At 35.5% G+C, this 27,747-nt stretch overlaps 1 protein-coding gene across 2 annotated transcripts in view; it reads right to left on the reverse strand.

Annotated features, from left to right (window-relative positions):
• The window catches only part of LOC113234074 (ethanolamine-phosphate cytidylyltransferase), a 32,013-nt gene extending 5,018 nt beyond the window's left edge, over nt 1–26,995 (reverse strand). Inside the window, exons 1-7 of one of the 2 annotated variants that reach the window (XM_026469317.1) lie at nt 26,980–26,995; nt 26,822–26,880; nt 26,029–26,279; nt 25,060–25,126; nt 23,346–23,423; nt 13,895–14,051; nt 134–322 (exon numbers count right to left, since the gene is read on the reverse strand). In XM_026469317.1, the coding sequence (XP_026325102.1) occupies nt 134–322; nt 13,895–14,051; nt 23,346–23,423; nt 25,060–25,126; nt 26,029–26,279; nt 26,822–26,880; nt 26,980–26,982 (804 nt within the window). In that variant the 5' untranslated portion in view covers nt 26,983–26,995. Of the gene's footprint in view, nt 1–133; nt 323–13,894; nt 14,055–23,345; nt 23,424–25,059; nt 25,127–26,028; nt 26,280–26,821; nt 26,881–26,979 lie in introns of both variants that reach the window. The other variant, XM_026469316.1, reaches the window with a different exon arrangement.
• Nucleotides 26,996–27,747: the final 752 nt, after the last annotated feature.

Consider the following 27,747-nt stretch of genomic DNA (forward strand, 5'->3'; position numbering starts at 1 on the left):
CAAATATTTTACGCACAAATAAAACAGTTAGAGGTGCACATGTAATGCTTTGAAGAAATTTTAATAAGTATGAAATAAGCAAATATAGGTGATACTGATTATTGATTAAATAAAAATAAGTTGAAAAAATTACCTTGCAAGCGAGTACTGAGAGCACTCTTTCGTGAAGGTTCATTATAGGGTAGTTTGATCCCTTGTAACGATTTACTTCAAGGTCTGTATGTAGCCCCACGATAAGGAAGTCGCCCTGCTTGTGCGCCTCCTCTAAGAAGTCTAAATGACCCACGTGGAATAAATCGAAGGCGCCTGCAACGTATACTACCTGTAATGGAAAAATATTCGTATTTACTCTTATTTCTTTACAGACAATTTAATCATATGAGCACAAATATTATTATTATTTTGCTCGATAATATATCCACCGGATCGAAAATGACGTTTAAATAAATAAGAAGTTTAAATCAAATCAAATCAAAGAATTAATTTCAGACTTTGTCCTTATCATGTTAGTTACAGAAAACTTATAGCCTTCTTTCTCTTTTAAAATCGATTGTCAGAGAAAAAATAAAATTACATTAGGTTATACACCAAGCCTCTGGAACCCATATGTGCGTAGTTCCAGTGCTTAAATATATCGCAGATCTGATATTCCCAGACCAATCGCATGAGGCTCCTGGAACTGTCATGCACACGCCGCATCGGGGAGGCAGTTCTTTTGCGTATTATCGCACTGAAGTTATCAGTACGCGCCTCCGCCAACATACTTGATGCACTGCAAAAGCGAGGCAGTCCTAACAGCATCATAAAACCATTATTGTATTGGACACGCAGGGCATTGACCGTCTTTTTAGTGTAACTTGTCCACAGGCTGCCCGGATAAAAAGTTTGGCAAAACGCCTTGAACAAGGTAATTTTAACTTCCTCATCAGAACGCGCGAACCTACGAGTCAATATGTTACAACGTACGGCCAAAGCCCTGCGTTCCCTCTCCATATCGTCATCATCGCGGAGGGTTTCAGTGACCCAGTGCCCAAGGTATTTAAAACGTGCCACTCTTTGGAGAGGAGCGCCGCACAGATGTACCGTGGGGATTGACGAGAGTTTTGTTACCTGCCTTAAACATTAATAATTGACTTTTATCTGTGTTATACCTTAAGCCATGGGTCTACGCATATACCTCACAAATTTTTAAAAGTCTTACTAGCGCACTGATCGACGGGCACAGCAGCACCATATCGTCCGCGTAACTTATATTATTCACTATATTACCACCTATTGAGCATCCAATACCAGTGCCACTGAGCCCAGCGATCAGCTCATCCATGTACAGATTGAACAACTTTGGTGAACCCTGTCTGTCTGAACCACCCTGTCTCACTCCACACTCTAATCTGTACATGTCTGAGAGCGCACCCGCCCATCTCACTTGGTTGATGTGATTCGCATACCAGAAGCGTAACAAATTAATCACCTCACACGGGGTACTTGTGCACTTCTCCATTTTGTCCCACAGGATATCATAAGAGACCATATCGAATGCCCAATATAGGTCCAAGAAACAGGCAAAACCAGGCGTTTTCGCTTTGGTATAGTACTGGACGGTATGTTTAAAGCATAGAATGGCATTTTCAGTTGACAGATTGGGCTTAAAACCAAACTGCGCATCCTGGGTTTTTACATTCTCTGCTAACACACCGTCCAATAGTCCATCCAGCACTTTAGCCGCTACTGTTGCCAATGATATTGGTCTGTAATTGGAACCATCAGAGGCATCCCCCACTGTGTTTTTGAAATGTGTACAACAATCGTCTTCATTAGACTGTTAGGAAGGTAGCAATGGGTAATGCACAAATTAAAAAGCATTTTGAGAACCCGGGGTAGGTGTGCTCCAGCGTGGTGGAAGTGCCAATACTGAGCCCATCATGCCCCGGCGACTTTCCTCTCGTCGTGGACTTAATAACTCGGTCAACCATTCTGAGTGAGAAGCTAACCTGCCGAACAACATGGCGATCTTCATTCGAGACCACTCCTGACCACTACTACACGCGGACTTTTTACTCTAAAAAGCGCCTCAAAACATGTTTGCAATGTGTACAGGCTCACACAAACTGTCAACACTTCCCGGGATAGCAGTCCCGGGATTTATTTTATTTGTGTGTCTCCAGAACTCGCGAAAATCTTTAGCTTTGTGGTGTGTAGCCAGAAGGTCCATTTTTATTTGAGTTTCATTGTCCTGACACCATTTCAGCTTCTCCTTAAACAGTTTTCTAGAGGCACACATATCCGCATAGAGAGGCCCAGCCACTGGCCTACCACTACTGAGCCACAATTGAAAACATGCTCTCGCCCGTGAATGAGCCTCCTTTACGTGTTTGTTCCAACCGATGACCTGCTTACGCTTACATTTTCTAATATTGCAACTAATTTTCGAGGCTGACTGAAGAGTATAAATAATTTCATTATATAATTTATCTATCACAATTTTATGAGCGTTATTATTACAAAAATTATCACAGCATGACCTTAATTCTATTGGAAAATCTATTTCTTTTAAATTATTACAGCATATTTTATTATATAAGTTTATTTGATCAAAATTCCTGTCCCCCCACACAATTTTATTAGTATAATTTTGCCCATTATTAATAATATTTTGCTTTAAACAATTTAATTTAATTTTAATAATGATTGGAAAATGATCCGACCAGTACACATCGTGGTTCACACACGCATCAGTAACAGTCAACCAGGCTGCCTCAGTGACTAGGCAGTGATCCAGCCACCGTCTGCACCCATGAGCATCACTTACAAAAGTATACGTCTCCGATTCACTGCCAAGCCACTCCAGATCAGCACAGCGCCACTTTGGTTTCACACAGAAATCGCACAACTCGGTAATAAATAAACTACCAGGATGTGCATTAAAGTCACCCAAAATAAAAACATTATCCGCATTTTGTGACTCGATAATCCCACTTATTTCACTCAGATATTCCGTGAACTCAGATAGGTTAGGTACATCGTCAGTAGGCATGTACACAGAAAATATAAGCAACGAATGACCCCCAACACTACCACCGATCGCCGCCACACGCACACTATTACACTGTATTACGTTGACTGACGTAAACAGTCCCTTACTCCACATTAGAGCAACACCACCGTAAGGCCTTCCTCTTAAAGATGCCCAGCGAAGTATCTACAGCCGACTTATTTGTGTAATCAAAGTTGCAATCAATATTTCCAATAAAATCCACATCATCTGATAAAAGCCATGTTTCCTCGAGAGCTATCACGTCTGCTGATTTACAGAGGGCTCTGATCCCCTCCAGAGACCTTGATGCGGACTTACAATTAAATGTTAATAATGTGATTTCAGATAGTACTTGGTCAGACATAATCATATTAATTAATTATCTTTCTTATCTCGACTAAAATTCACATATCTCCGGAATATGATTCCATCTGGCCATAGGTTTCTATCCATAAAAATCGCCAACTTGTGCCGTGGTACCATCACTTTGTATGAGTTGTACTGTTTCGCTCTCTTTGCATATATTTTTTCCAACTCGACATGAACTTGAGTATTTTCAAAAATACTCAATATGTCAATATATATTGTATGTATCAATATGAATTGACTATTTTGTGAAATAACTCCGCTAGTTTTGTTATGATTATGAATACTTAGATCGAATACACAGAAAAAATTTTTTCGTCGACCCGGTGGGACTTGAACTCTCTCCTGTGTTTTTGTTATAGATCTTTGGACTGACTTTTCGGCATTCGTCGCCGCTATATTCCGTCCAAGCTAACGTGATTAGAATGACAGATCGGCAAAATTCGGACGACGAAAATTTGTAACAGCGTCCTATTTTTTTTTTGTGTTTAACACGACAAAACAGTAAAACGTCTTAAAATATTTTACATATTTACGTTACCATTAATTAACATACATCATTGAAATTCACAAATCATTGAAAAACCACTTTTGGAATGGACGAAAACAAGTAAAAATTTCTCACAAAAAAAATCTCAAAATCTCAATCATTTGATCGAAAAGCGACATCTGCGTCAGTTGTGATACCCGTAAAGGTATCGGCTGCTGTGGTTAGAAGGTTATTCAAAAATCTCTCACTAAATATCACTAGCGGCGACGAATGCTGAAAAGTCAGTACAAAGACTCCTGGATCAAATGTTTAGACCAATGCTGCAGCATGGACGTGGGTTCCAGTCCCACCGGGTCGACGAGAAAAAACAATTCTGTGTGTCCGATCCTTGTATTCATAATCATAACAAGTTTATTTTTTTAAATACAATTTCTGAAATAGAGCCCCAACATTTTATTTTGTGATATTAGATGACGCGATGAAGAAGTCGAGTACCTGATGGTAAGAGCCTTGCTTAGGCATGACAGTTGCAGCAGTGTCACTATGAGCTTTAAATCGCAAACATCTAAGGGGCACTGCCATTACGCTCGTGAGCCTGAGACTTAAGTTGACAAGTCCCACATGTCTGTAATTTCACCAGCAGCCTTAACCTACAAAACCGGAACGCAGCAATGCTCACATTACTGCTTGGCGGCATAAATAGGTAAGGTGGCAGTACTTCCCTGGACGAACTCTTTCACAAGAAGCTCTACTGCTACTACAGGGACTGTGGTATGTTGTGTGGTGTGGTATGTGGTATGGTGTGGACTGTTTCCCTCAGATCTTTGCAATTTAAAGCTTTGAATTTCATGGACCAGGCGCACGATTTGTTCGTCCTGTCACTTGGCATCATAAAAAAAACAATTTTTAAAAATGTTGTACAAAATTAGGACTGTAGCTAATAAAGCGTATGGAGATAAATAACGTAAAGTAGTCAGAAACCGTTTGTCACATCATAAACCGACAACTTAAGCTAAAAATATTTTTATATTAAACAAAAATTACGCCTCACCAAACAATCTCGCAGTTGAAAAATAAAATTACCGGAAAAGTGATTATTTAATACACTATATTTTATTTCCAGCTAAAGTTGTTGTCATAGATGTTTTTGTGTGCTTGGAATATGGCAACTTTTTTTGTTATAAGAGTTTTTTTGTTTCTTTTATTTATATTATATTTTCTATTATATCCGTTCTATTTTTCCGTTCCGGTGATCGGATGATCGGACGCTTATTTACCTAAACTTCACTTTTATCTCCATGAAAAAATAATATGGAGATGCTCTCTGAAAAATATCTGTCAATTCAGTAAATTCCAGTTTTTGGATTGAGTAATTAATATTATTTACAAAATGACTAAAAAACAACATTTTAACAATTGTTTAGTAAGGAAAACAGAAAAAATGTTCATCAAGAATGTGGATGATCATCAGTATTCATCAGTTAAAGGATGCTCAGGGAACTGAGGTAGCGGGCATTATCACTCGTATAAATACTTTTACGCAGAACTCAAGTCATGACAAGACCATATTCTTTAAATTAACTTTGTATACATTAATTTTCTATGCAATGAAAAAACATCAGAAAAGAAGTTCTATGAAATTGTGAAATCAAAAAATCATAGAAATCAGAGAGACATGTCAATATTATTTCTTCTTGAGTGGTAAAAAACAGGAAGTTTAGGTAAATATGCACCCGTATATCCAATCACTGATTATAAAACAAGGACTTGCTTAAACTACACATTTTTAGAAACAAAGAGATACGGAACTTAAAACTAGGATGAATAATCTTGAATGGTCAATCGATGATGCAACTCGTGATTCATATTACAAATCAACAGCCTAAAAATTTATGAATAACGCCGACTAATTACACCAAAAACTTGATTTAGTATACGTGACTTGAGTTAAAACGTAACATATAATGCTATTCGCTCAATATTTAATCTTAACGAACACAAATAAAGCTCATGGCGTCATTGTATAATCACAAACACAAGTGTTAGAAAATATGCGTAAAAATAGATATTAAAAAATCCTACAGAAACCGTTCGGGGATATTTTAGTCATTTCATGGACAAGAGGATAAACCTTTTTCTAATAGTCCAATGAATTAATCAGACACACCTCTGAGAATAAAACAGAAATGCAATGAAAAAAAAACATAATTTATATTGATAATTTACAGTTGGTTATCTTCTTATCGTATCATGGCATAGACCTACAGCCCAGAACTATGGGACACGTTTGCCATCGAGGTGAAAAGATTTGCCAATCGGCGGAAGGTTCTTGCCAATTATTGGCCAAGGTGCGCCTGACGTACAGAGAATATGAATAAGTACATCTTAGGGCGCGTTCCCATTATGTAATGACGACAGATAGTAGTGCAGTTTAAGTGTCGTGACTTGTACATTTCGATGAAGTTGTTCAAATATAGTTTTATACGAAAACCGTCGTTCACGACTTTTTTGACGTTACGACGACAGACTGTCGTGATAATGGGAAGAGCTAGAACGACAGTCAGACAGATAAATAAAACGTCACTGTGGAAATGTGACGACAGACAATCATAGCTTTCAACGATTCTGTGTGCAAACGACAAGGAGGCTGCCGTGAACAGATAAATTGTCGTCACGATCTAGTGGGAACAGACACGATAGTCGTTCAACGATAAAACAAACGTCCACGATACAGTCACGACATATAGTGGACAGATAAAACGTTACGACATAATGGAAACGCGCCTTTACGGGAACGCTACTTTCGTGCACCCTAATTTTTTTTTTATTGTACTAATTTTTAATTAAATTTTTTAACCAATGTTGTAACCACGGAAGATTTATGTGGTCTGTGGTTGTAACTATATCATATATTTTGTATACGTAGTGCTATTTGGTAAAAAAATCAAACAACATGGAATTTAAATACGACTTAACAACTTGTAGTCATTATAAATCACCATCAACACACGTCTCGCAGCTGGGCACGAATCTCATCAAGGAGATGGTTGAGGTCGTAGGTCCAATGTGAGTTTGGAACGTTTTCGAGGAAGCTTGTGGTCATACACTGGTACGTACAAGAAACCTTTCTATAACCATTAAAATGCCAGTCAAATACGCTGTACTGCACATAATTCGAAAAGACTCGGGGTGCAGCCCCGCTAAAGGAATCAAATACTCGTACGCACGCGGTCAACATTATCCCGATTAGGGTAAGGGTTATGGTGAAATTACAGCACATGGGACTAAGCGTCTAGCTTAGCGCACAACTTGTTCGTCCCGTCACTTGATAATATAAAAAAACTATCATTCAAACTATCCGATATTCTTAAATGCAATGTCTATCAACCTCAGTATATTATTTATACTAGTCTGTCCACTTGCAATAAATCGGTACAATTAAAACACTGATACCACGTGTTAATTCAAGGAGAACTGGATAGTAGAACCAGTCTTAGCTCTTTAGATTTAATTAGTTATGACTACACTTTACATAAGTACTTAGCCTAAGTACATAATGACATTCTGATCAAACCAGCCGTAAGGTAAAGGTCTAGCTATAGTTTTTTATTACTAATCCTCGTAAATTATTAGTTGACATCCTGTTATGGATATCTTCGCCAGGAAACCAAACAAGTTTTATTAAGGGATCTTTCTGAAAATCTGCTGTACCATACTAAATCTTAATATCTATACGACCCAAATGTATGAAACAATTGTTTATTTTTCGATATTTCACAGGGTATATATAACAAAAATTGTTTGATTCTATGTACTGAATATCGTATACCGAGTACACCGCCAAGTACAAAGTTTGGCTTACTACTCACGCGCTTCTCGCTTTAAGGTGTACGACCTTAACACGGTCGAGCTCAAAGTCGAGTAAACTTGCTGTAGCCAAGAACGTATTGGCAAAAATCATGAATTAAAATAGTAATATTGTTAAATAGTAAGTAACATTCTTAAAATAATACCCCAGTGCTAATTTTATTTGAAAATTATTGCTTAATTGAAACATGTATGAATCTAAAAACATAGCAGGTTTTATTTAGTTGTAAATAGACTTAACCCCTGATTTTAGAAAACAGCAGTAATTACGCATGTTATTAGATTTTAAGTTAAAATAATTTGTTATGTTCCACTCATAGAAGACGTTACTCATGTTAGGGGGTGTAATTACACCTCTTCAGATGTAAAACCATTAAACTATATAAGTGTTTTTTTTATAAAATATAAGTGCGCATTTGACCCCTATCTCACCTGACGGAAAGTGATGATGAGGTCGACGATGGAGTATGCACACCTAAATAATGCCTATTCACTCTCGCCTTGAAAAGACCCAAGTTATAACGTTCAGGGAACAAGTCTGCAGGCAGGGAATTCTACTCCATAGCCGCTCGCCATATAAATGTGGAAGCATAACGCTTCGTGCGAATCTTTGGAATATCCACAACATAGAGTGGAAGCCAATCCTACGCGTAGTCCCCCAGTGATGAAAAGGGGAAGGCGGAATTAAATCGCGTAATTCCATCGCACACTCTCCGTGATATATCCTGTAAAATACCGATAAGCAGGCAACTTTATGCCGGTGTTCAAAGCTCTGCAGCTTCGCAAATCTAAACGGCTAACCATGGATTCTCGACAAGACTGGATTTCATCTCCACTGACTCTTGTATTGGTCAAGTACCTATCTACAACTGTGCTGTCATCAGCATACGCAAATGTACCTGGAATTAACACATCATTGATATGCAGCAGAAAGAGAGTTGCAAACAGTACGGAACCATGAGGAACTCAGAACAGGCATCTATCGCCATTTGTTCGCAAGAGTAGCCTTCTAAGACCACTCGAATCGAACGTTCGCTCAAGAAATCCAAGATCCAATTGCAAAGGTCAGTGGGAAGTCCATAAGAGGAAAGTTTACTTAAAAGGCTTGCGTGCCAGTCCCTGTCAAAGGCTGTACAAATATCCAAAGACGCTGCAAATGCTTCGCCTTGCTTTTCTATAGCCTCGCTCCATATGTAACAGGCATACACAAGAAGATCCCCAGTAGATCGCCCTCGTCGCATTTCGTACTGACGATCACTGAGGAGGTCGTTGTCTTCAAGGTACGATAGGAGACGGTTGTTGAGTACACGTTCCATAGTCTTCCAGAGTATGGAAGTGATTGAGATAGTTCTATACTTGACAGGGTCAGCTGTGCTTCCCTTTTTCGGCACAGGTTGCACGTTTGCAACTTTTCACGACTTGGGAACTACACCAGTCTCAAGTCAGAGGCGGTACAGGCGTGTGAAAACAGGAGACAACACAGACGCACAGTTACGCAGAACTATTGCTGGAATTCCATCTGGCCCGCTAGCTTTATTCACGTCTAGATTTCGCAGAGTTCTAAGTACCTCTTTATAGCGTATGCGAACTGGCGCCATAGTGCAGCCAGCGTGAGGTAAAGTAAGTGGTAGGTTCCCTGCGGCATCCAGACGCGAACTCTCTGCAAAGGTAGGTAAAAAGATTCGCCTTCTCTTCCGCAGTATGAGCCAGCGAGCCATCCGGCCTTAGCAGAGGTGGCAAAGATGGGCGACAAAAGTTAGATTCGACCGCTTTGGCCAGGGACCAAAAGGATTTGCTGCCTGCTGGATACGACGCTAGCTTGGCCCCTATGCGGCGCACATGGTCGAACTTGGTCCTACGTAACACGTTTTTGCACTTTTTGGCTTAAAAGCTTCCTTCAAATTAAGTATATCTAGTACTTTAGTTTGGAATGATATTGTTTGTTGTATAGGTATTTTGTGAAGCATTCTAATATCAGTTGTGATACGTAAAAATTTTAGCAAATATATACATATATAAATTTGCTGTAAAATGTGTTCTTGAAAGATGTATCTTTATATATCTTTATAGATATAACTTTCTCCACAAACTGAACAAATATTTAATGTTCAGCTAGTCAAATGTAACCCTTCATCAATAGAAAAGTTCTTTCACCTCAAAAATTCCGGAACTAGCATTAAGTTACGTCCCTGTACTCGTTTATCTTTAACAATGATATATTTCAAACCTTTTACCAGCTCGTGTGTCGACCCGATTCATTTTAATAGAATGATACATTTTCTAGGCGGAAGCTGCTAAGCGATAAAAATTGTCAAACAATAAATAATTAATGATATAGCGTATTTTTTGTGAGATACAGTTTCAAGTTTTGAGGACGCTGCATCGAGAATTGTACACATTTCCTTGATTAGTAAATGTCATTTTTAACAAGCAAATTCTAAATTTAATATTATATCCTAGCTTGACTGATTATGTCGTAGTTACGATGTTAATGCTAGTCAGCATAAGGCGAATATTTCGGGGCAACGTATTTCGATTTAGCACTTCAGGTTTTGAGGTGTAGCTCGTGTAAAACATGTTCTGGGTAATTTTCAGGTTAGAAAATTAATTACCTAACTAACTATCTAATTTTGGTGGCATTTAAAATTTAAATATTCTGGAAAATTATTACTAAGTTTTATTTAATATTCAAGTGTAGTATTCTGAAATATTATTTAATATTTAACGATAATACTTGAATACTGAATAATACAAATTGCCACTGACGAAATTAGGTACAAAAAACTAACATGAAACTTACCCTTCCGTCTGTGAATTATATTAATATGCAAAAACTTATTAAATTAAAATAAAAAAAGATGCGAAACAGTGTACTCTAAAAAGTGAATAAAATCACCATGTGTAAATCTAACATCTCATCCAGATCAATTTAATGAGCCTAAATACGAAACACGGTAACACGGTAGTTCTAGCGTAAGTAGTTGAGAAATTATTAATGCAAGAAGGACAAAGGACAATTAGTGGAGAATGTTTACTTTTGAAAGCATAGTAAATTCATACGTCTTCCACGCCAGTTATGAACTGAGCCACGAAATGTGGTCAAAGGATAAACACAATATACGGTTTTGTGTAGATATAAAGTATATTTTTAGAGAGGCGAAAAAGGTTAACAAATATAATGAACTGATAGCAAATATCTATGAGTAGAAAAATGTTTCATTCCTTTCATCGTCGCCGTGAAATAAACCAATTTTTAATTGATATTATTAATAATTGATATTATTAATAATTGATATTATTAATAATTGATACCTTAAATAATGAATTACACTACAAATATAGTAGATAAAGCTGTACATACATATATAGGTATAAAGAAATACCACGCCCGATCATCCAAAGCAAGATTACGAAAGTGAAAAAAGGCTTGTTCATGATTAGATTTTGGTCGTATCCAGATTGTAAATTCGCTACACACGTTCATTGCAAAGCACGTGACTGTACTTTAGCTGTTATTCTTCGTCACAATCTTTGGAATAACAGGTGATTATTGTAGGTTTCAAATGAATATATTTACATTATTTATTTGATAATATTGATTTATTGTATTATAAAGTAAAAAGGTATTTCTTACACTTGTGAGAATGTGTAAGTCGATAGATACAATGTAGCTCGTTGTGATGTAGTTTTATTGATTTCATTACAAAGGTCAAATATGAAAACTCCTATCAGGACCCCGATTCAGAACTCTTCGATATTTTAACCGAATCGTTCGATTGGATATCGTTCTCGAATTGAAGGGCGCTTTCCGAGCTATTCAGAACATTCCGAGTTAAACGTTCGATTCAGATATAAGTTAGTCGGTGAAATAGATTATCATTTTTAAGACTTCAAAGGCCTAAATATAGGAATGCATTAGTCTTACATTAAAACAAATTAATAAAATTTAACAAAATCCAGACTTTAAAATAATGAGAGATTTCCATATTACATTCTTGCTTTGTAAACAATAGGAAGTTCGGTAACTTTCATTCGAAAACTGTGTTCTGAATAACGTTTGTAGCCTTTACCGGTCGAGAAATTCGAGTAATCGTACGGGTGTGACGTGATTTCGTTTCGGTTTCGAACACGACAGTTTGACGTTCGATTTGGGTGTTGTGAATAAAAATGAAAAAGAAATCGGTCGACAACTGAGTTATCGTAAGGTTCTGGGGCCTTACCATGAACTCTTATTACAGTTCAGTATAGGTTCGTAACGACAAAAACGCGGGAGAGTGATATACACTTCATGTAGCGCTGTCTCACAACGATTCATTTAAGGTCCTAAACTTAATCCTAATAAGAGTTCATGGTAAGGCCCCTGAATCGGCCCCCAGATTGGCCTACTTGAAACTCCGGACAAACAAAGTACTGGTGCAACCACAGACAATATGTCTGTAGGTGCAACTTATAATTGCCTATTATTACATAAAAAAGTAACTGTTCCGATTTCTTGATCGCTCATAAGTTTTATTATTTAATTTGTAAGTGTGTATACAAGGTCACTTATCTCGAAACCCTTGGACACAGCATTGCTGTCATTAAAACAAATGACGGTTTTTAGATGTTAATAAAAAATGTTGGCATTGTATACAAATCGCTGGAACAGCTGATACAAGTTTCTACCTACAGTAAAGTGTTTTAATTTTAGTATTTTGTAATTTTATTTTAATCGTCATTAAGTCTAAAAGAATTTTGAGGTAAGTCTCAAAATAAACGTTTTTTTTAATATACTATCAGAATTCGAGATAGCGATTATCTCTATGTTTTATTGTATGGTCAAGGTTTTTTTTACACAAAACACGGCAGTAAAATCAATATCCAGGAAAACTGACGTCAATGACAGACCCTGAATATATTATAAGTTTTATGCGATTCCGAGTTTCAAAAATACAAAATTTATTCAAATTATTAATACAAAAATCCAATACAAAGAAAAATTCCTTAGTTCTTCTGTAGTGGAGTCACTTCACAAAAAACAATTCAATATCATGGTAGTAAAACATCGTGATATTTGAATAAACTTATTACAATGTAAAATTTCATTTGCATACACGTAATCAAAAGTTATTAACTCTAAGGATTTCTATTTGAAGAGAAAACTAAATACTATGTTGTCTTGACATTAATACAACCGCACACTTCACTTAACTACTATTATTTATTACCCGAGTTCTGCGACCGCCACAAGAAAATATAAGGTGCACTCGCTACCAGGATCCTAACAGCAAGTTCGGATAGAGTACAGGGACAAAACCCCCACTTTTCTCTCCGACAACAGTCTTGGTTATCTCTGACGAACTGAATAACTTACCTGTTTGAGGTTAATTTCAGTCAGCACTTGCATGGTTCCCTAAAATCTCTCCGTATTGAGTGTACTGTATCAACTTTTCTTAGATAATTTTTGATTTCGTCCAGAGAATTACTGCCGCCGTACTACTTCTGCCGCCGAGCAGTAATGCTCACGTTACTGCGTTGCGGTTTTGAAGGTAAGGGTGCAGGTGAAATTATATGTACATGGGACTTGTCAACTTATGTCTCATGGTGACGGGCGTAAGGGCAGGGCTTCTCAAATCTTTGGAAAAGCTCTGAGTGGCAACTTATTCGTCCCGTCACTTGGTACCTACTATAAAAAAAAACCTACAAGCGTCTCACGTCTTTGTCATCTCGTTTAAGATAACGCCACACTGTGGACTAGCCATCGCTGTTTTTGAGGAGTTAACTCGTGAACGACGCGACTTAAATAAGGAACGCGTTTTTTTTTAATTCAGATGAGTTTTTTTAGTAACAGCGCAAAATAATTAATAGATCTTATCTGCGTAATTTATACTTAGATCTAACTCTGTCGTCCTTATCATACACAAGGTAATGGACATTCTTCGAGAAATTGAGTTATCTATTAACATATCTGGAATCAGTGAAACGAGATCTAAATCCCCTATTGGGTTTTTTCATATCTTATTCACTTTCAGCTTTAAATCAGCGCAATGGACATTTAAATACAATATCTCCTAAGTTACCAAAGCGCAACTGCATTTTTTATGACAAGGAAGGCAGAACTCTTCGTCTTAACCTTACTGACTAAAAAAACCACTCACTTTATCAGTAGGTTTAGGCGAAAGTCCACTACTGAACTGTATAATTTTCTGTGTTGTAGGCAGGAATTGCGAGCAGCCAGTGTACGGAGACCGTGCTGTTGAGTCTGTACCTAAGTTTGATGAGTGCTCCAGAGCCACTGAGTATTCTTTGTCACCTCTCCTGAAAATTACATCTTGCCTTAAGTGAGGAAACCACGATTCACAAACAATCCTTTAATAAAGAGACAAATATAGACAAGAATGGTGAACTGGTCGACTGAATGACATAAGTGGGACAAGGACAGTGATATATGTAGCTGATATGTCGTGATGCCGGAAGGAGGGCTTCACAACCGTTGTTACGTCCCTTCAGTTCATCGCTGTAGTGTATTTATCTTATTACATATATTCTGCCATCGTAACGAAAACAGGCACAACTATGCGTACTTTATACAGTAGTTGTATCTTTTTTCGTTCTGAGGGCAGTATTCTTGTTGTATTTCGTTGATTTAACTTAGTATCTACTTAAATTCAGGGTTCGAATTGATAAGTATCACATTTTTTAAATTAATGGAAACAACAAAATGCTACCGCTAGCAATGTCGTGTCATGTATTTGTTGTATCAGAAACGTATCCAACAAACGTGTCAAAAACGTCACAAATCAAAACGTTGTCCCAAAAATTTTTCTTCGTGTTTATTTACTTTAGTTTTAGTCAAAAATTAAAGAGATAAAAATATAATATAAAAATAAGTCATACAGTGGTAAGAAACCTGATACTAGTGATAATCAGATAAAAATATAAATCATAAAACCATGAATCAGCAATCGAACCCTGTTCAAATTGTCAAAGCATCTTATGTCTTAGTGTTGTGGATTTTTGTCCATGCAATAAAAGCGTAAAAGTGTTGCGAACTTCGCTTCCGCTCGAACCGACGTGAAAAGCGAAACGTCTTTTTCGCTCTTATAACATAGACCTAAAGCTTTTTCTGATCTGATTAGTACAATGCCATGTCGATCAGTATAATGACTCCCTTGATCAAAATGTTTGAAGGGATGGAGTGTGACATGATTGCGACGCTCTGGATGTCATATAATAAAAAGGTTTATCAAATTAAGATTCATTTATTTATTATAGCGAAATTGAACAATACAAGTAGCAGTAGAGCTTCTTGTGAAAAAGTTCGTCCAGAGAAGTACTGCCAGTCTGCCACCTTACCTATTTCTGCCGCCAAGCAGTAATCTCAGCATTACTGTGTTCCGGTTTTGAAGGGTAAGGGTGCTGGTGAAATTACAGGGATTTCTGTCCACTTATGTCTCAGGGTGACGGGCGCAGTGCCGGTGCCCCTCAATCTTTGCGATTTAAAGCTCTGAGTGGCACTGATACAGTTATGGACAGGCATGTAGTTTACCATCAGCCGCACGACTTGTTCGCCCCGTCACTTTATATTATATCGTGACATCACCATAGGCATCAAGGATCAAGGATCAAGGATCGGCCTTGGGTAATACGTTGTTCCTGACATTCATCAACGATCTTGCGCACTATATATCGGAGGGCTTGGTGGTTCTGTTTGCAGACGACACTACTGTTATAGTGTGTGCTAAAGGCTTCACAGAATTGGACGAAAAAGTAACATACACGTACAGTCAGCTATGTGAATGATTTTCTGCAAATTGGCTTATTCCAAAACACGTCTAAGTCGAACCTAGTGTTGTTTTCACGAAGAAATTCTGTATCATGCCCAATAATCACCTCTGCGGTTCCACTTTGCAACACATGCAAGTTCTTGGGCTTCACTGTATACTCAAACTTAAGCTGGAAAGCCCATATTCAGTCTTTGTGCGAGAAACTTGAAGGTGCTACGAACGCACTGCGGAAACTGCTTCCCTTTGTGTCCACTGCGGTGTTGAGGCAAACGTACTTTGCATACATCCACTCATTGATGTCCTGTGGTATTACAATGTGGGGCAATTCATCTGAGTCCAAAAGGGTATTCATTCTCCAGAAACGCGCATTACGAACCATAGTGGGTATAAAAGATAATCAGTCCTGTAGAAGCATTTTTCGAAAGCACTACGTGATGACAACGTATTCACAGTACATTTACGATGTAATTGTTTTTGTGCGTAAAAACATAGAGATATACGAGCGGTACACAGGCGGAAAATAGGAATACTGAAACCCGTTGCTCATCGAACCGAACTCGCAACGAAAAATCCGCAAGTAATCGGGCCCCGACTTTACGAACACCTACCCACAAGTCTAAAAAGTGTTATAAATGACGAAGTGTTTTGTTCCCGACTGAAAGACCTTGTATTGGATAATGAATTCTACAGAGTATAGGAATTTCTTTTAAAAAAATTGTAATTATATTTTTAATTTTGGATGTTTGAAAATATTTAAATTTTTATTTGTATTTTTGTACTTCGTATTTTTATTTATTTCTCTTTTAATTATTTTATTTTATATTAACATTAAAATTATTATTTACCTTAATGACGATCATGCTATCCCTTGACATTATATTTCGAATTGCGATATTATAAAAATGATAATATGAAATAAATTATTCACTTTCTGTAAAATGAGCACATATAGTCCCCGAATAAAGGATAGAAAATTTCATTAAAATATCTCTGATAACAATCGATTGAAACCGATTTTTCCATATAGGTACGCAGTAAAAAATGAAAATTTTGCGATTTCTTTGAACCTTGTGATTTTATTTCGATCAAAGTTTAGTCAATTGTGTTTCGTGTCCCATAGTTCACTACCGGTATCGTCTGATTTCATTATCAATTAAAAAAAAAAACAAGTAGAGTTCATATTTTTTACAGTCGATAAACTGATTTTTCGGTTCACTTCACCTTAACGTTCACTCACGTTGTGTGTCACTATTAAGCCCTAAAGTAAAGGTGTTTGAATAACACCTAGCAACAAAACACCTGTATCCATAATTCGACTGAGAAATGTGAAATTAAAAAAAAAGAAACATTATGATAAGATGTGTACACTCAGTCAATTTGGTAACATTCGCTTTCATTTTGCAACAAGTTACTGATTAAATTCCGGGTAGCAATTTCTGGTTCTAATTATTTTACTCAAAACGATACTTTGCATTTGTAATAAAAAATGTCATATGATTAATTCCGAATTATTTAATTCGAATTATTATTATTTAATTAAGTCATTCACTCATTATTTAATTATTCTGATCAATAGTCGTACGCGACTGTACTCCGCCCGACTCGTTCGTCTCGTGTAAGCCAGGAGCCCAATACGACATACATATCTACACTAATGAATATGACAATCGATAAAGCCTAATGCCATTTTGGAAAAATAACTATATTTATTGCTAATTTCCTTGTATTAAAAACTAAACATTATTAAAACCTTCAAATAGCATGTATTTAAAAAATAATAATAACAAATTCTGTATATTATGCAAAAAATGTACATGAGCTCGGAGATTAACATAAATATAACCTAGAAATAAAAAATCGATTGTTCTTCTAAACAAAGGAGCGACTAATGATAAAAGTTTGGGACTAGAACCGACTAATCCACGACTTTTTCTGGGTGTAATCAGATCTAAGCTAGGAGTTGTGGTTCTCGAGATTCGGAAATGGTGTCGCCGCACCCGAATAAGCTTATTCTAGCGTGGACAGTAAAACACCTTAATAACTTCAAAATTGCGTAACGACTAAATCTACGACTAAAACCGACTATATCACCATTTTTAGTGTAATCAGATCTCAGCTAGGTGTTGTGGTTCTCGAGATTGAGAAATGGTGCCACTGGAATAGCTTATTCCAGCGTGTACAGTAAAACACCGTTATAACTTTTGGTGGACCGACTAAATCTAGTTTTTTACGACTAGAACCGACTAAATAGCGACTTTTTTTCCTGGCTAGTCAAATTTCAAAAACTCGATCATGGTCATGCTGGAATAACACACGCGTTTGTAAATATTTTAAGCGGATGCTGAGAATGGCAAGACATATTTTGTGTATGTATGCCCTCTGAGTCAGCCCTATATTGTATATCTAGCTAAAGCAGGCTGCTATAATAACCCTAAGTCAACAGGTTCGTAACAATATCATTCTGCCAGCGATAATACAATCATGTACATACTCGTAGCTAATAGACTTCATGCTAGTCTAGATATAAATGTTGTAATCTGATAAAGGATCGAATTGTAGACACATTCAAACAGTTGTTTGTGGAGTTGTAGTATAGATTACAAGTCCACATAATGTAGTTTCTTTTAGTAGTGTGTGTACGATTGCATTGTTGATGTTTAGAGGACAGTCTTACGAGCATGTATATGGGTCAATATATTTATTTACCGATATTGTGATCATTGCACTATTTTTAAATGGTATCTTTTTGATATTAATTTGAACTGATATTACGGTAGTGATTAAAAACTTAACAAATAAAATTACTCATTGGTGTTTGGATATACCTACTTTAATACAATGTTTGACCAAATTAAAGACAAAAAACCATTATATCTTATATTAAAATGTGAAACAAGAAAATATTGATAGTTTATCAGAAATTAATAAAAAAAAACCCTTTAAATTATTGTAATAAAAATTACTTAGGCGGTTGTTCGCTTGTAGTGTTTATGTCGCAGACGTGTTGTATAAAACGCCGCATTACATTATGGCTAGCCACTTTGCAATACATCCCTGTTTTCTAATAGGGCTACCTCGTGTTCAGCCGAATTGCAATTCGCCTAAAAAAAGTACGCCGCATTGTGATAGCACATGGCGTTTCACAAAGCGGCTAGGAAATGTGCCGCCGGAATACAATTTATGCTGCTTTGAGATAATTAGTTCCAAATATAGCCGCCAGTAGAGCTATATTATCATAACAATAAAAATTGCGTCTCAAACAGCAACAATGTCAACAAAGTGCAAACAATATTAGGTTCAGGAATGGAAAAAGTAAAAATATGCGTGAAAATTGTGAATAATGGTGAACATAAGTAACAAGTTATTATACATATGTATTATTCAAATTCGTAAATTCTTTACTTTCTTGAGTCTGTACTTGTACGACTCATGCAACAGCCATGTAAACATCTACCCATTGTCATCTTACGAATGTAAGACAAAAGTTACCGAGTGGTTTCGAAGCCTATCCTACGAGGACACTGAAAAACTCCTTAGCGTAACTGGTTAGCCCCACACGTTATAGGTATGTACAATTTGATAGAAATCCCAAAAATGTACCTTTATTTATTTTTCATTCATCCAATTTTTTTTTAACTAGTAAAAATTCATAGTTACGGTGACATTTTCCCTGTGAACAATACGGCTAAATGTGTGCAGCCGCTTCGTAGAACGTATCGTGATCACAATCCGGCTGAACATGAGGTAGCCGTATAAAAAAACAGCCCCGTTTTGCAAACCGGCTAGTAGCAATATAATACGGCCCCTTATACAATGTGGCTGCGACATTTACACTATTATTCGCGGGAAAAATTGTATATTTACTTTTAAATGTAAGATAATATTTTAGTATTTTACTATGGATATTAAGATTTGTCAATGCGAATATTATACATGGTTACTCTAGTAATTGGTCATAGATTTTAAAAGTGCAAAAGTGCATTACAATTTTACAGATTTTTAAAGATTCCCATGAACAATAATACAAAGTTAGTTTGTTATAAACATGCAAGAGTAGATAGATAGTGTGCAAAATACACACTTGCAAACTTGCAATATTCGTGTGAGATTGTTGGTTTTATTTTCCGTAGAATAAATATCAGGATCACCGAATAATTACAAAATTAATTGGAAAATAATTCTGAAAAAATTACGAGTTGTATTTTAAGCGGGAAAATCCAAAAATGCAAAAGAAAATACGGTAAACGCTTTTACACGTTTGTTCGGTGGGGCCGTCGACTAGTGTTGCATCAGTAAAGCGTCTAATTAGTAATTTATTTTTTGGCAAGTAGGTGTTGCAAAGAAGGATGGCGACTACCCTTGTATTTTGTGACCCAGTGTTTTTGACTACGTGCATTAAAGAGACCTCAATCAATACTTGTGATTCATTATAACAGCATCAAAAAAGCTAATTGAGTACTGCGTGTAAAAGCTGGGGTTATAAACTTAATATAGGTTATGTTTATAACCAGGGATCGGAATAGGTAGAGTTTTTCCGAAGAACATAGACAGAAAATGGAGACTGCCTTACGACAATATTTTTAGGTACCTTTTCGGGATTCGGGGAATCATTTAAGAAAATTAAAAATTTACGTAATTGGGGACAGGTAGGTACACTATATTTATCTTAATTTTGCTGCGCACAGTGGATCGGATCTGCGATATTGCGGACATTGGATTTTTTTCACGATACCTCTTTAACAACAATGCCAATCGAGAGATCTTATTGTCTTAATTAAATATTGTCATATCACATTTTGCCATAAATCCATTGACTTACAAATAAATGGACGACGGGTCTAATACAAAAACCACGAAAAAAATGTCCCAAGTCAACCTATTTAAACGTAGTGACATGTAAATGAATATGAAAAAGCTAAAACGTTGAATTTAAATTGTAATGTCATCGCAGTACTGTCTAATTTTGCTTGCTTCGCTGTCAGTCGAACAAACGAAGACTAAAGCGTGAATGAAGCTCTGTATACGATTTTAACGCCCTATAAGTTTGGACACTTTTTAGCGCGGACCCGACGTCCATATAAATAAAAAATAAAATGTGTATTTTTTCTATGGGACCATACCTTTAGTGCCCCATTGTTACAAAGTCTTAGTTGATCCAGTCTTGGAATCACTATAGACGTATTACTAGACCTATCTTCTATAGATATGCACACTAAACGCTCGCCCAAACCTACATATTCACTACTTACACGCGTCAGAAAATGTGCAAAAATTGCTCATACATACGTTTATTGGTTCAATACATTAATTAGCAGTGGTCGGAATCGGTAGGGTTTTTTCAAGGAACATAGACAGAAAATGGAGACTGCCTTACGAGAATATTTTTTAGGTCCTGGTTTTTTTTGGAGATTCGGTAATCACTTGAGTACATTAAAAATTGACGTTATTTGGGATAGCTAGGTTAGACTATATTAATTTTATTTTTGCGACGAGTTGTTACAACACCAATTTTTCAGAATATTTAGGAAAATTCCTACAAAAAAATTATTAATATTTTTCTAAAAGTATACATTTTACAAGACTATCTCCCGCATAACTAGAAACAGTTACTTAATACATTTAATTATAGTTAATAAGATTTGTATTACTAACATTCTGTTTTATGGACATTCCTGCAGAATCCTATTGCAACGACTCTTCGTGTTCTAGGCATTCTAGGTATTAACTTTCTGACTCGATTTTCATGTCATAATCAGAAAACTACTGCATGCTTAACACATTTTGCCAGCCTTCTTTAAAATTAAAAAGGGTGCTACATATAAACAATAGTAGATAGTAATATCGGAATAGATTGAGTATATTTACCTAAATTTCAAAGAAGGATTCCACGTAGAGTGGATAATACCGCACTCTGAAATATCGGAATGATAATCACAATGTTTTCATCCCGGAATTTTAAAAATTACGAATTATTTATTGCACTTTGAATACATTGATAACAAATAATTAGTTTTTAGGGTTCCGAACTAAAACTGTTTTAAATTAGTCTCTTGCTTCACATATAGGAAAATAAAACTAAATTGGTTGGTTTTTCGTGTTTATTTGTTTCAGAAGGAAATTAAAACTTCTGTTACGAATTCATACTGATGTTTTGTTATTCAGGTAATTACTGTAGTGATTGCTAAACTGGATCGACTAAAACTTCGTAACGGTGAGGCAGTAAAAGTATGGTCCCATACAAAAAATACACATTTTATTTTTTTCCTACTAGACTATTAGACTTATGGCAAAATGTGATATGACAATATTTAATTAGGACAATTGGATCTCTCGACTGGCATTTTTTTAAAGAGGTATCGTGAAAAAAATCCAATGCAATATTGCAGATCCGACCCACTGTGCCGCAAAGATAAATATAGTGTACCTACCTATCGCCAATTACGTCAATTTTTAATGTACTTAAGTGATTTGCCGAATCCCGAACAGGTGCAGGATCTATAAAATGTTGTCGTAAGGCAGTCTCCATTTTCTATGTTCCTCGAAGTTTAGGTAAAAAGACTCTACCTATTCCGATCCCTGTTTATAACATTGTCCTGTATTGCGCTTCAGATGTTTGTTTGTAGTAGCAGAAAACAACAAGCTTTCAGTCTGTTCCTAAAAATAATAAAGAACTTGCAGAATATTCCTAAATCTGCCAAACTCTGCCACATTTAATATAACATTAACATTAACTATACAGTGGCGCCACTGTAAAAAAATCATCTGACTATTATAGAGTTAAGAAAATGGCAGAACAGTGTGACCATGTTACTTTTTTCCAATACAAAATAATATATTATTCTATGAATAAGTGTTGTTCGTCAGGATAAGTACAAATTATCATTGCAAATGCTAGGTTTTATAAAGTCTAGCATGTATTAATACAAATAAATGCATAAATATTTTTAAACCGAAAATGTTTATTATGTTGTAGTGAGTTTTTTTGGCTTTGTGAAATCTTAATATCGGATACCTACGCGAACCGAATATTGGATATCTGATATTAGGACACTTTTTTAAATGAGAACTACAAAGTTTTGCATACATGCATTTAATATATTTTTGTGTTCTATAAAAAATCTAATATATGTATATAAGTTGAAAATAATTTTTTTATGTTTGAGTTTATTATTTTTTGGAAGAATGTTAAAGTTCCTTTTAGATCTCTAATAAATACAAGTTAATCTTTTTTATGTTTAAGTTCCTAATTAGCCAATCAAAGATTGATTACAAGTGTGATTATTGCTAATAAATACAAATCAACAAATTGTTTGATTAGTTTCATTTATTATAATTATTGTCACTTAATATCATATTCACAAAAAATATTATTGGGACCGTAAAACCGGCTAGCTGTGGTTTTAGGCAACCTTTGAAATCCATTGATTTTTACCTTTTTTTATAAAACGTACTGTAGCTTAAAATATTTAATTAGAATATGAAAAATTTGTATTAAGTATTCCTTATAAATCTTACAATAAAGACTACTTTAAGTTTAAATTTAAAGTTCTTAAGCGTTGATTACTATTGCTTTTAATTTTTCAAACAAAAGTATCCGACATTTGGCGCTTCTCCCCTACCTAACGCGTCTGGGCGACCTAGGACCATCCTCTTAGCGCTCATTTCCTTTCATGTTAGTCGTACTCCGCATATGTCGCATATTTAGTGGACATCTTTCGTATAAGAAGTTTGTGACGCATATCGACCTACAAAATTTTACTAGTCTACAAATGAGTCTACCTAAATTCAGAATATATGACATGAGCGATAAAGTTGAACTAACTTGAAATGTTCTCTTGTTAGTAGCAGCATCCTTCCGACTAAATCTGTGGTTGATACTCCAGCTGTCCTCGGTACTTCTCTGTAACAAACAATCTTTACTATTTTAATGGTTACGATTATGAATACAAAAATCAAACACGCAGATTTTTATTTTTCCGTCGACCCGGTGGGACTTGAACCCACGTCCATGCTGCACCGTAACATTGCTTTAACCAACTGAGTCACGGGTACAATTACCGAGTCGTCGAAATTCTCCTGTGTTTTTGTTATAGATCATTATACTGACTTTCGGCCGTCGCCGCTAGTGATATCTAGTGAGAGATGATTAATCTTCTCATCGCAGCAGATACCTTTACAGGTATCACAACTAACGCAGATGTTGCTTTTCGATCAAATGTATTTATTAAGAAAAACGCGCGGTACAACGGATTTTTTTTCTGTGTGTTCGATCTTTGTAATCATAATCATAACAAAACTAGTGAAGTTATTTCACAAAAAATCTCAATAAATATATTTTTATCGTCATTGAGGCTGTTCTACATGATGGAGTTTCACCTCGAATAAACTTGAGTAAGCTTAATAACGTGTTTGTATAATGTGTGCGTACTGCGTATGCTCATCTTTCGGGAAAACAGCAACCAACAATGAAAACTACAAAGCGTATCGTTGTCCCTTATGTAACTTTAGTTGCGATGAATATCGATCGTGTATCCTTACTTATAATGATTTGGAAACCGCGGTAAGATTCTTTCGTTCTGAGTAATCGTAGTTTACGATATAGAGAATTATAACAAAAATACCACAAATCTAGTGATAACATGATATCACAATTCTAGATAGTAAGATTTTCGGACAGTTTTAAGGCATTTTTACACACAAGATCTATCTACTACATATTATCTTGTCATAACGTTAAAATAACTATCGTTATAATCACAAATTTATCCTTGCAAATTAACATAACAATTAAATCAAAATCATATATTGGGAACTACAAATAATCGCACATCTGTAGTATCATTGCCTTACAATTTATATTATCATTGATTGAAAACCTACTTGCATGCTGACAAAGTTCCTATGTATATGTACAGTCAACGGCACATCAAGCTATACACTTTTGTTCGAAAATAGCCTCTAGTGTATAGGAACAAGATCGGTCAATGTGTAGCCTGATGTGCTGCCGTTTGTACTTGTGAATATATTAATCCACAGTCATGTAATTTAATTAGTAATATATAAAAAATAAAAATAGCCTTATTTAAATTTTTATTGAATTGATATTCTATTATTTGTTACGTGAAATCACTCTAGTTTGTTATAATTACTAATACTTTCAATCAGGCAAGATCAAAGGAATTTTTTCTGAGTGTTCAATCTTTGTATTACTAATTATAACAAACTAGCTTTTATTTGCTGATTACTTCTACTAGTTTCACATAATGCTTACTTTAATAATTCTTAATTTTAACATAGGCATCGGTTTTGGTTCTAATCAGGTTGTCCTCTGATAATAGGCGTCCTCCATGTTTCTGCTCTCCTCTCCTCTCTAATTAGTAGTACACTTAGGGCAAACTGGATTTAAGACAGGCTTTTCAAAACTTGGATTTGGCCTCATCATTGCATAAACTTATACAAATAGTTAAACAGCCACCCCAAGTTCAATAGCAAATATTATTATTCTAATCCTTCAAGAGTTAAATAGTATTGCTCACCTGTATCTGCCTGCTTTTTTCACCATATAATATGTATCTATGCCATCTGCCGTTACAGTTATGTCATCTAAAACAAATGTTAAAATAGAAAACTATAGTTAGGTAACTGCTTTTATTTGAACAATTGAAATTGAAAACTGCTTTTAATTATTTTTTTTATTTTTTTTTGTTTTCTTTATTTTTATTTCTTTTGTTTATTTTTATAGTGTATAGTTTATAGCGTGATATCTGTCAGTAGTTTCTTATATATTGATTTATAAAACATAAAGTTTCTAAAAATACATGAACAAACATTCAAATACAACACATATACTTGTTATTGCATAGAAGAATGAAAACAAATAAAAGGCTGCCTACTAGGCAGCAATGTCATAAGGTCTTATCAATTTCTACATTTACATATATACACTACATCAGTTTAAAATCAACAAATTTATTCAATGTTTCACTACAATAACTAACTTAACTATAAAATAAACAAATAACTTAACTTTAGACCACAACTTATTAGTAAATAAATAAAGCATATTAAAAAAACATAAAAAAGAAAGGAAAAGGTTTTGTTTCCATTTATGTAAATGTTAGTTTTCAACACATATATAATCCACTAGTGAATATAAGTCCTCTTTAACTGTTGTCATTACTAGTGACATTAAAGTGACAGCAATCTGTGACACTGTGTAGAAATGTTTACCAATGAGTACTCCCGTAGTCCAACTTACCAACACCGGTTAATGTCCTATTAGAGCTTAGCGAAATTTTTTTTTTTTTTTTCGTTTTTTTTCTTTCAACTGTGACATTGGCAAAATCATCAGTTCTCATATTGATGGAGCCATAAAAATAAAAAGTGAAGTGAGTGAAAGAATGAAAAGAATTTAAAATAACGCTGCCCATCATATCTACCTTGCCATTGTTTTTATTATTCATAGTATGTTAATATAATTATAAATGTTGTAATAACTATCTTACCTCCATGTACACAGAAGTCACAATTGTATTTGTCTAATGTATCCAAAGTTGTGACATAAGGTGCCCCTTCAACAACTTGGTCTACCCATTTGATAGCTTTTACCATCTTGTACCGTTCTTCCTGAGTAAATACAGGAGGCCCTTTATGCTTGGATATTTCTTCATCTGTATGTACTCCTACTATTAACACATCACCAAGTGCTTTTGCTTGTCTGAGAGAGTTAGCATGGCCAAAATGTACCATGTCATAGCTGAAATTATTATGGAATTCTGTACTCAGTCTTATTGTTAATCTATTTAAAATCTGTGAATAATGGGCATGAGTGTCGTACAATGGAAACATAAATTTTTTTTTTAATAAGTGGCTTTATCAATTTGTCACAGTCAATTTATATAGGTATACTTATTTAGTATTCAATTATAATTCACGCCACTAAAATGTCTGTATCATATTCCTTAGATTAAATAATTGCTTAATTAACTTTAAATTTATACATTTAACTGGATGTATAAATGGACATTAAAAACTTAACAACTTTGACTAAATACATTTCTTAAAATTTATCTGATAACGTTGAAAATTTTATGGGAAAATAAGGCACAAACGAGCGTGAAGTGAGAGAACCTTGGCGCCGGATGTTATGCTCTACACATGCTCTGTTTTCAGATTGGTAAAACTTCAATTTAAAAACAGCCGTACGCAAACTTTTCCATAAAACTCCTGATACCGCACTTATAATACTAACATTAATTTATAGATAATATGGCAATTAAAATAAAAACATTTACTCACCATCCATCACACCATACTCTAATTTCTTGTCTGTCTTGTTCACAATTCTTTACTGGAATCTAAATAAAAAGTAACCATTCACATAGATGCAATAATAAGTAATTGATTTTATATAAAATAAATTAAAAATATTTATTCGATCCATCTACTAAACTCACCATATTATTCCGTGAAACACACTTTCTCATTGACAGCACAAGTATCACTGACTGACGTTTTTGTGTTACTAAGTTGCCATAATAAATTCCATAATACTGCAAAATTATACCATCTACTTCTTGGCGTGTCGACTCTGACTTTTATATTTGTGAGGACAAGTACTTAGCGACTGAAATAATGTTAGCAGAAGCGTTGTACAGGTTCTCGCATGTGCAAGTGTAGAGACACGCAGGGCAGGACAAAAGATGTGCTATTGTCTAGGGAGAACACCACACGGACATGCGCTCTCCGAGCGGTAACCTCACCCGTGCACGCACTCCTTGCTTCGATCGACTTTGGTCCGCAGCCTATTTAGGGATTTTTTGCTTTGGTAGATATTTGGTAGATAGAGAGAGTGTCGCCGTGGGGGTATTTCTCCTTCCAGTGACTTATTCGGGCCTGTTTAGTTTCCCCACCCAGAGGGTATATTTCTTTAATGAAGCTATGGCGACTCTTTAGCCTCTAGAATACTGGCACGTGATGGTGTAATGGGTGCCGCGGGTCAGTCTCTTTTTTGAAGCGTTTCAGGGGGCTAGCCACGTCTCTACGGACATCCGGAGGGGCAACACCAGCAAATTGGTATATCATACCGATAGGGGTTGGTTTCAGACAGCCAGTAATAATTCGACTTTAATTATGCCATTACAAAAATTTACTTTAGTTATGCATTATTTTAATAATAATATAAAATAACAGCGTTGTTTAGTTTCTTTAGAATATGCTAACCG

Source organism: Hyposmocoma kahamanoa, unplaced genomic scaffold, assembly GCF_003589595.1.
Source record: "Hyposmocoma kahamanoa isolate Upper Pololo Valley unplaced genomic scaffold, ASM358959v1 81, whole genome shotgun sequence".
In the NCBI taxonomy this organism is placed as follows: Eukaryota; Metazoa; Arthropoda; class Insecta; order Lepidoptera; family Cosmopterigidae; genus Hyposmocoma; species Hyposmocoma kahamanoa.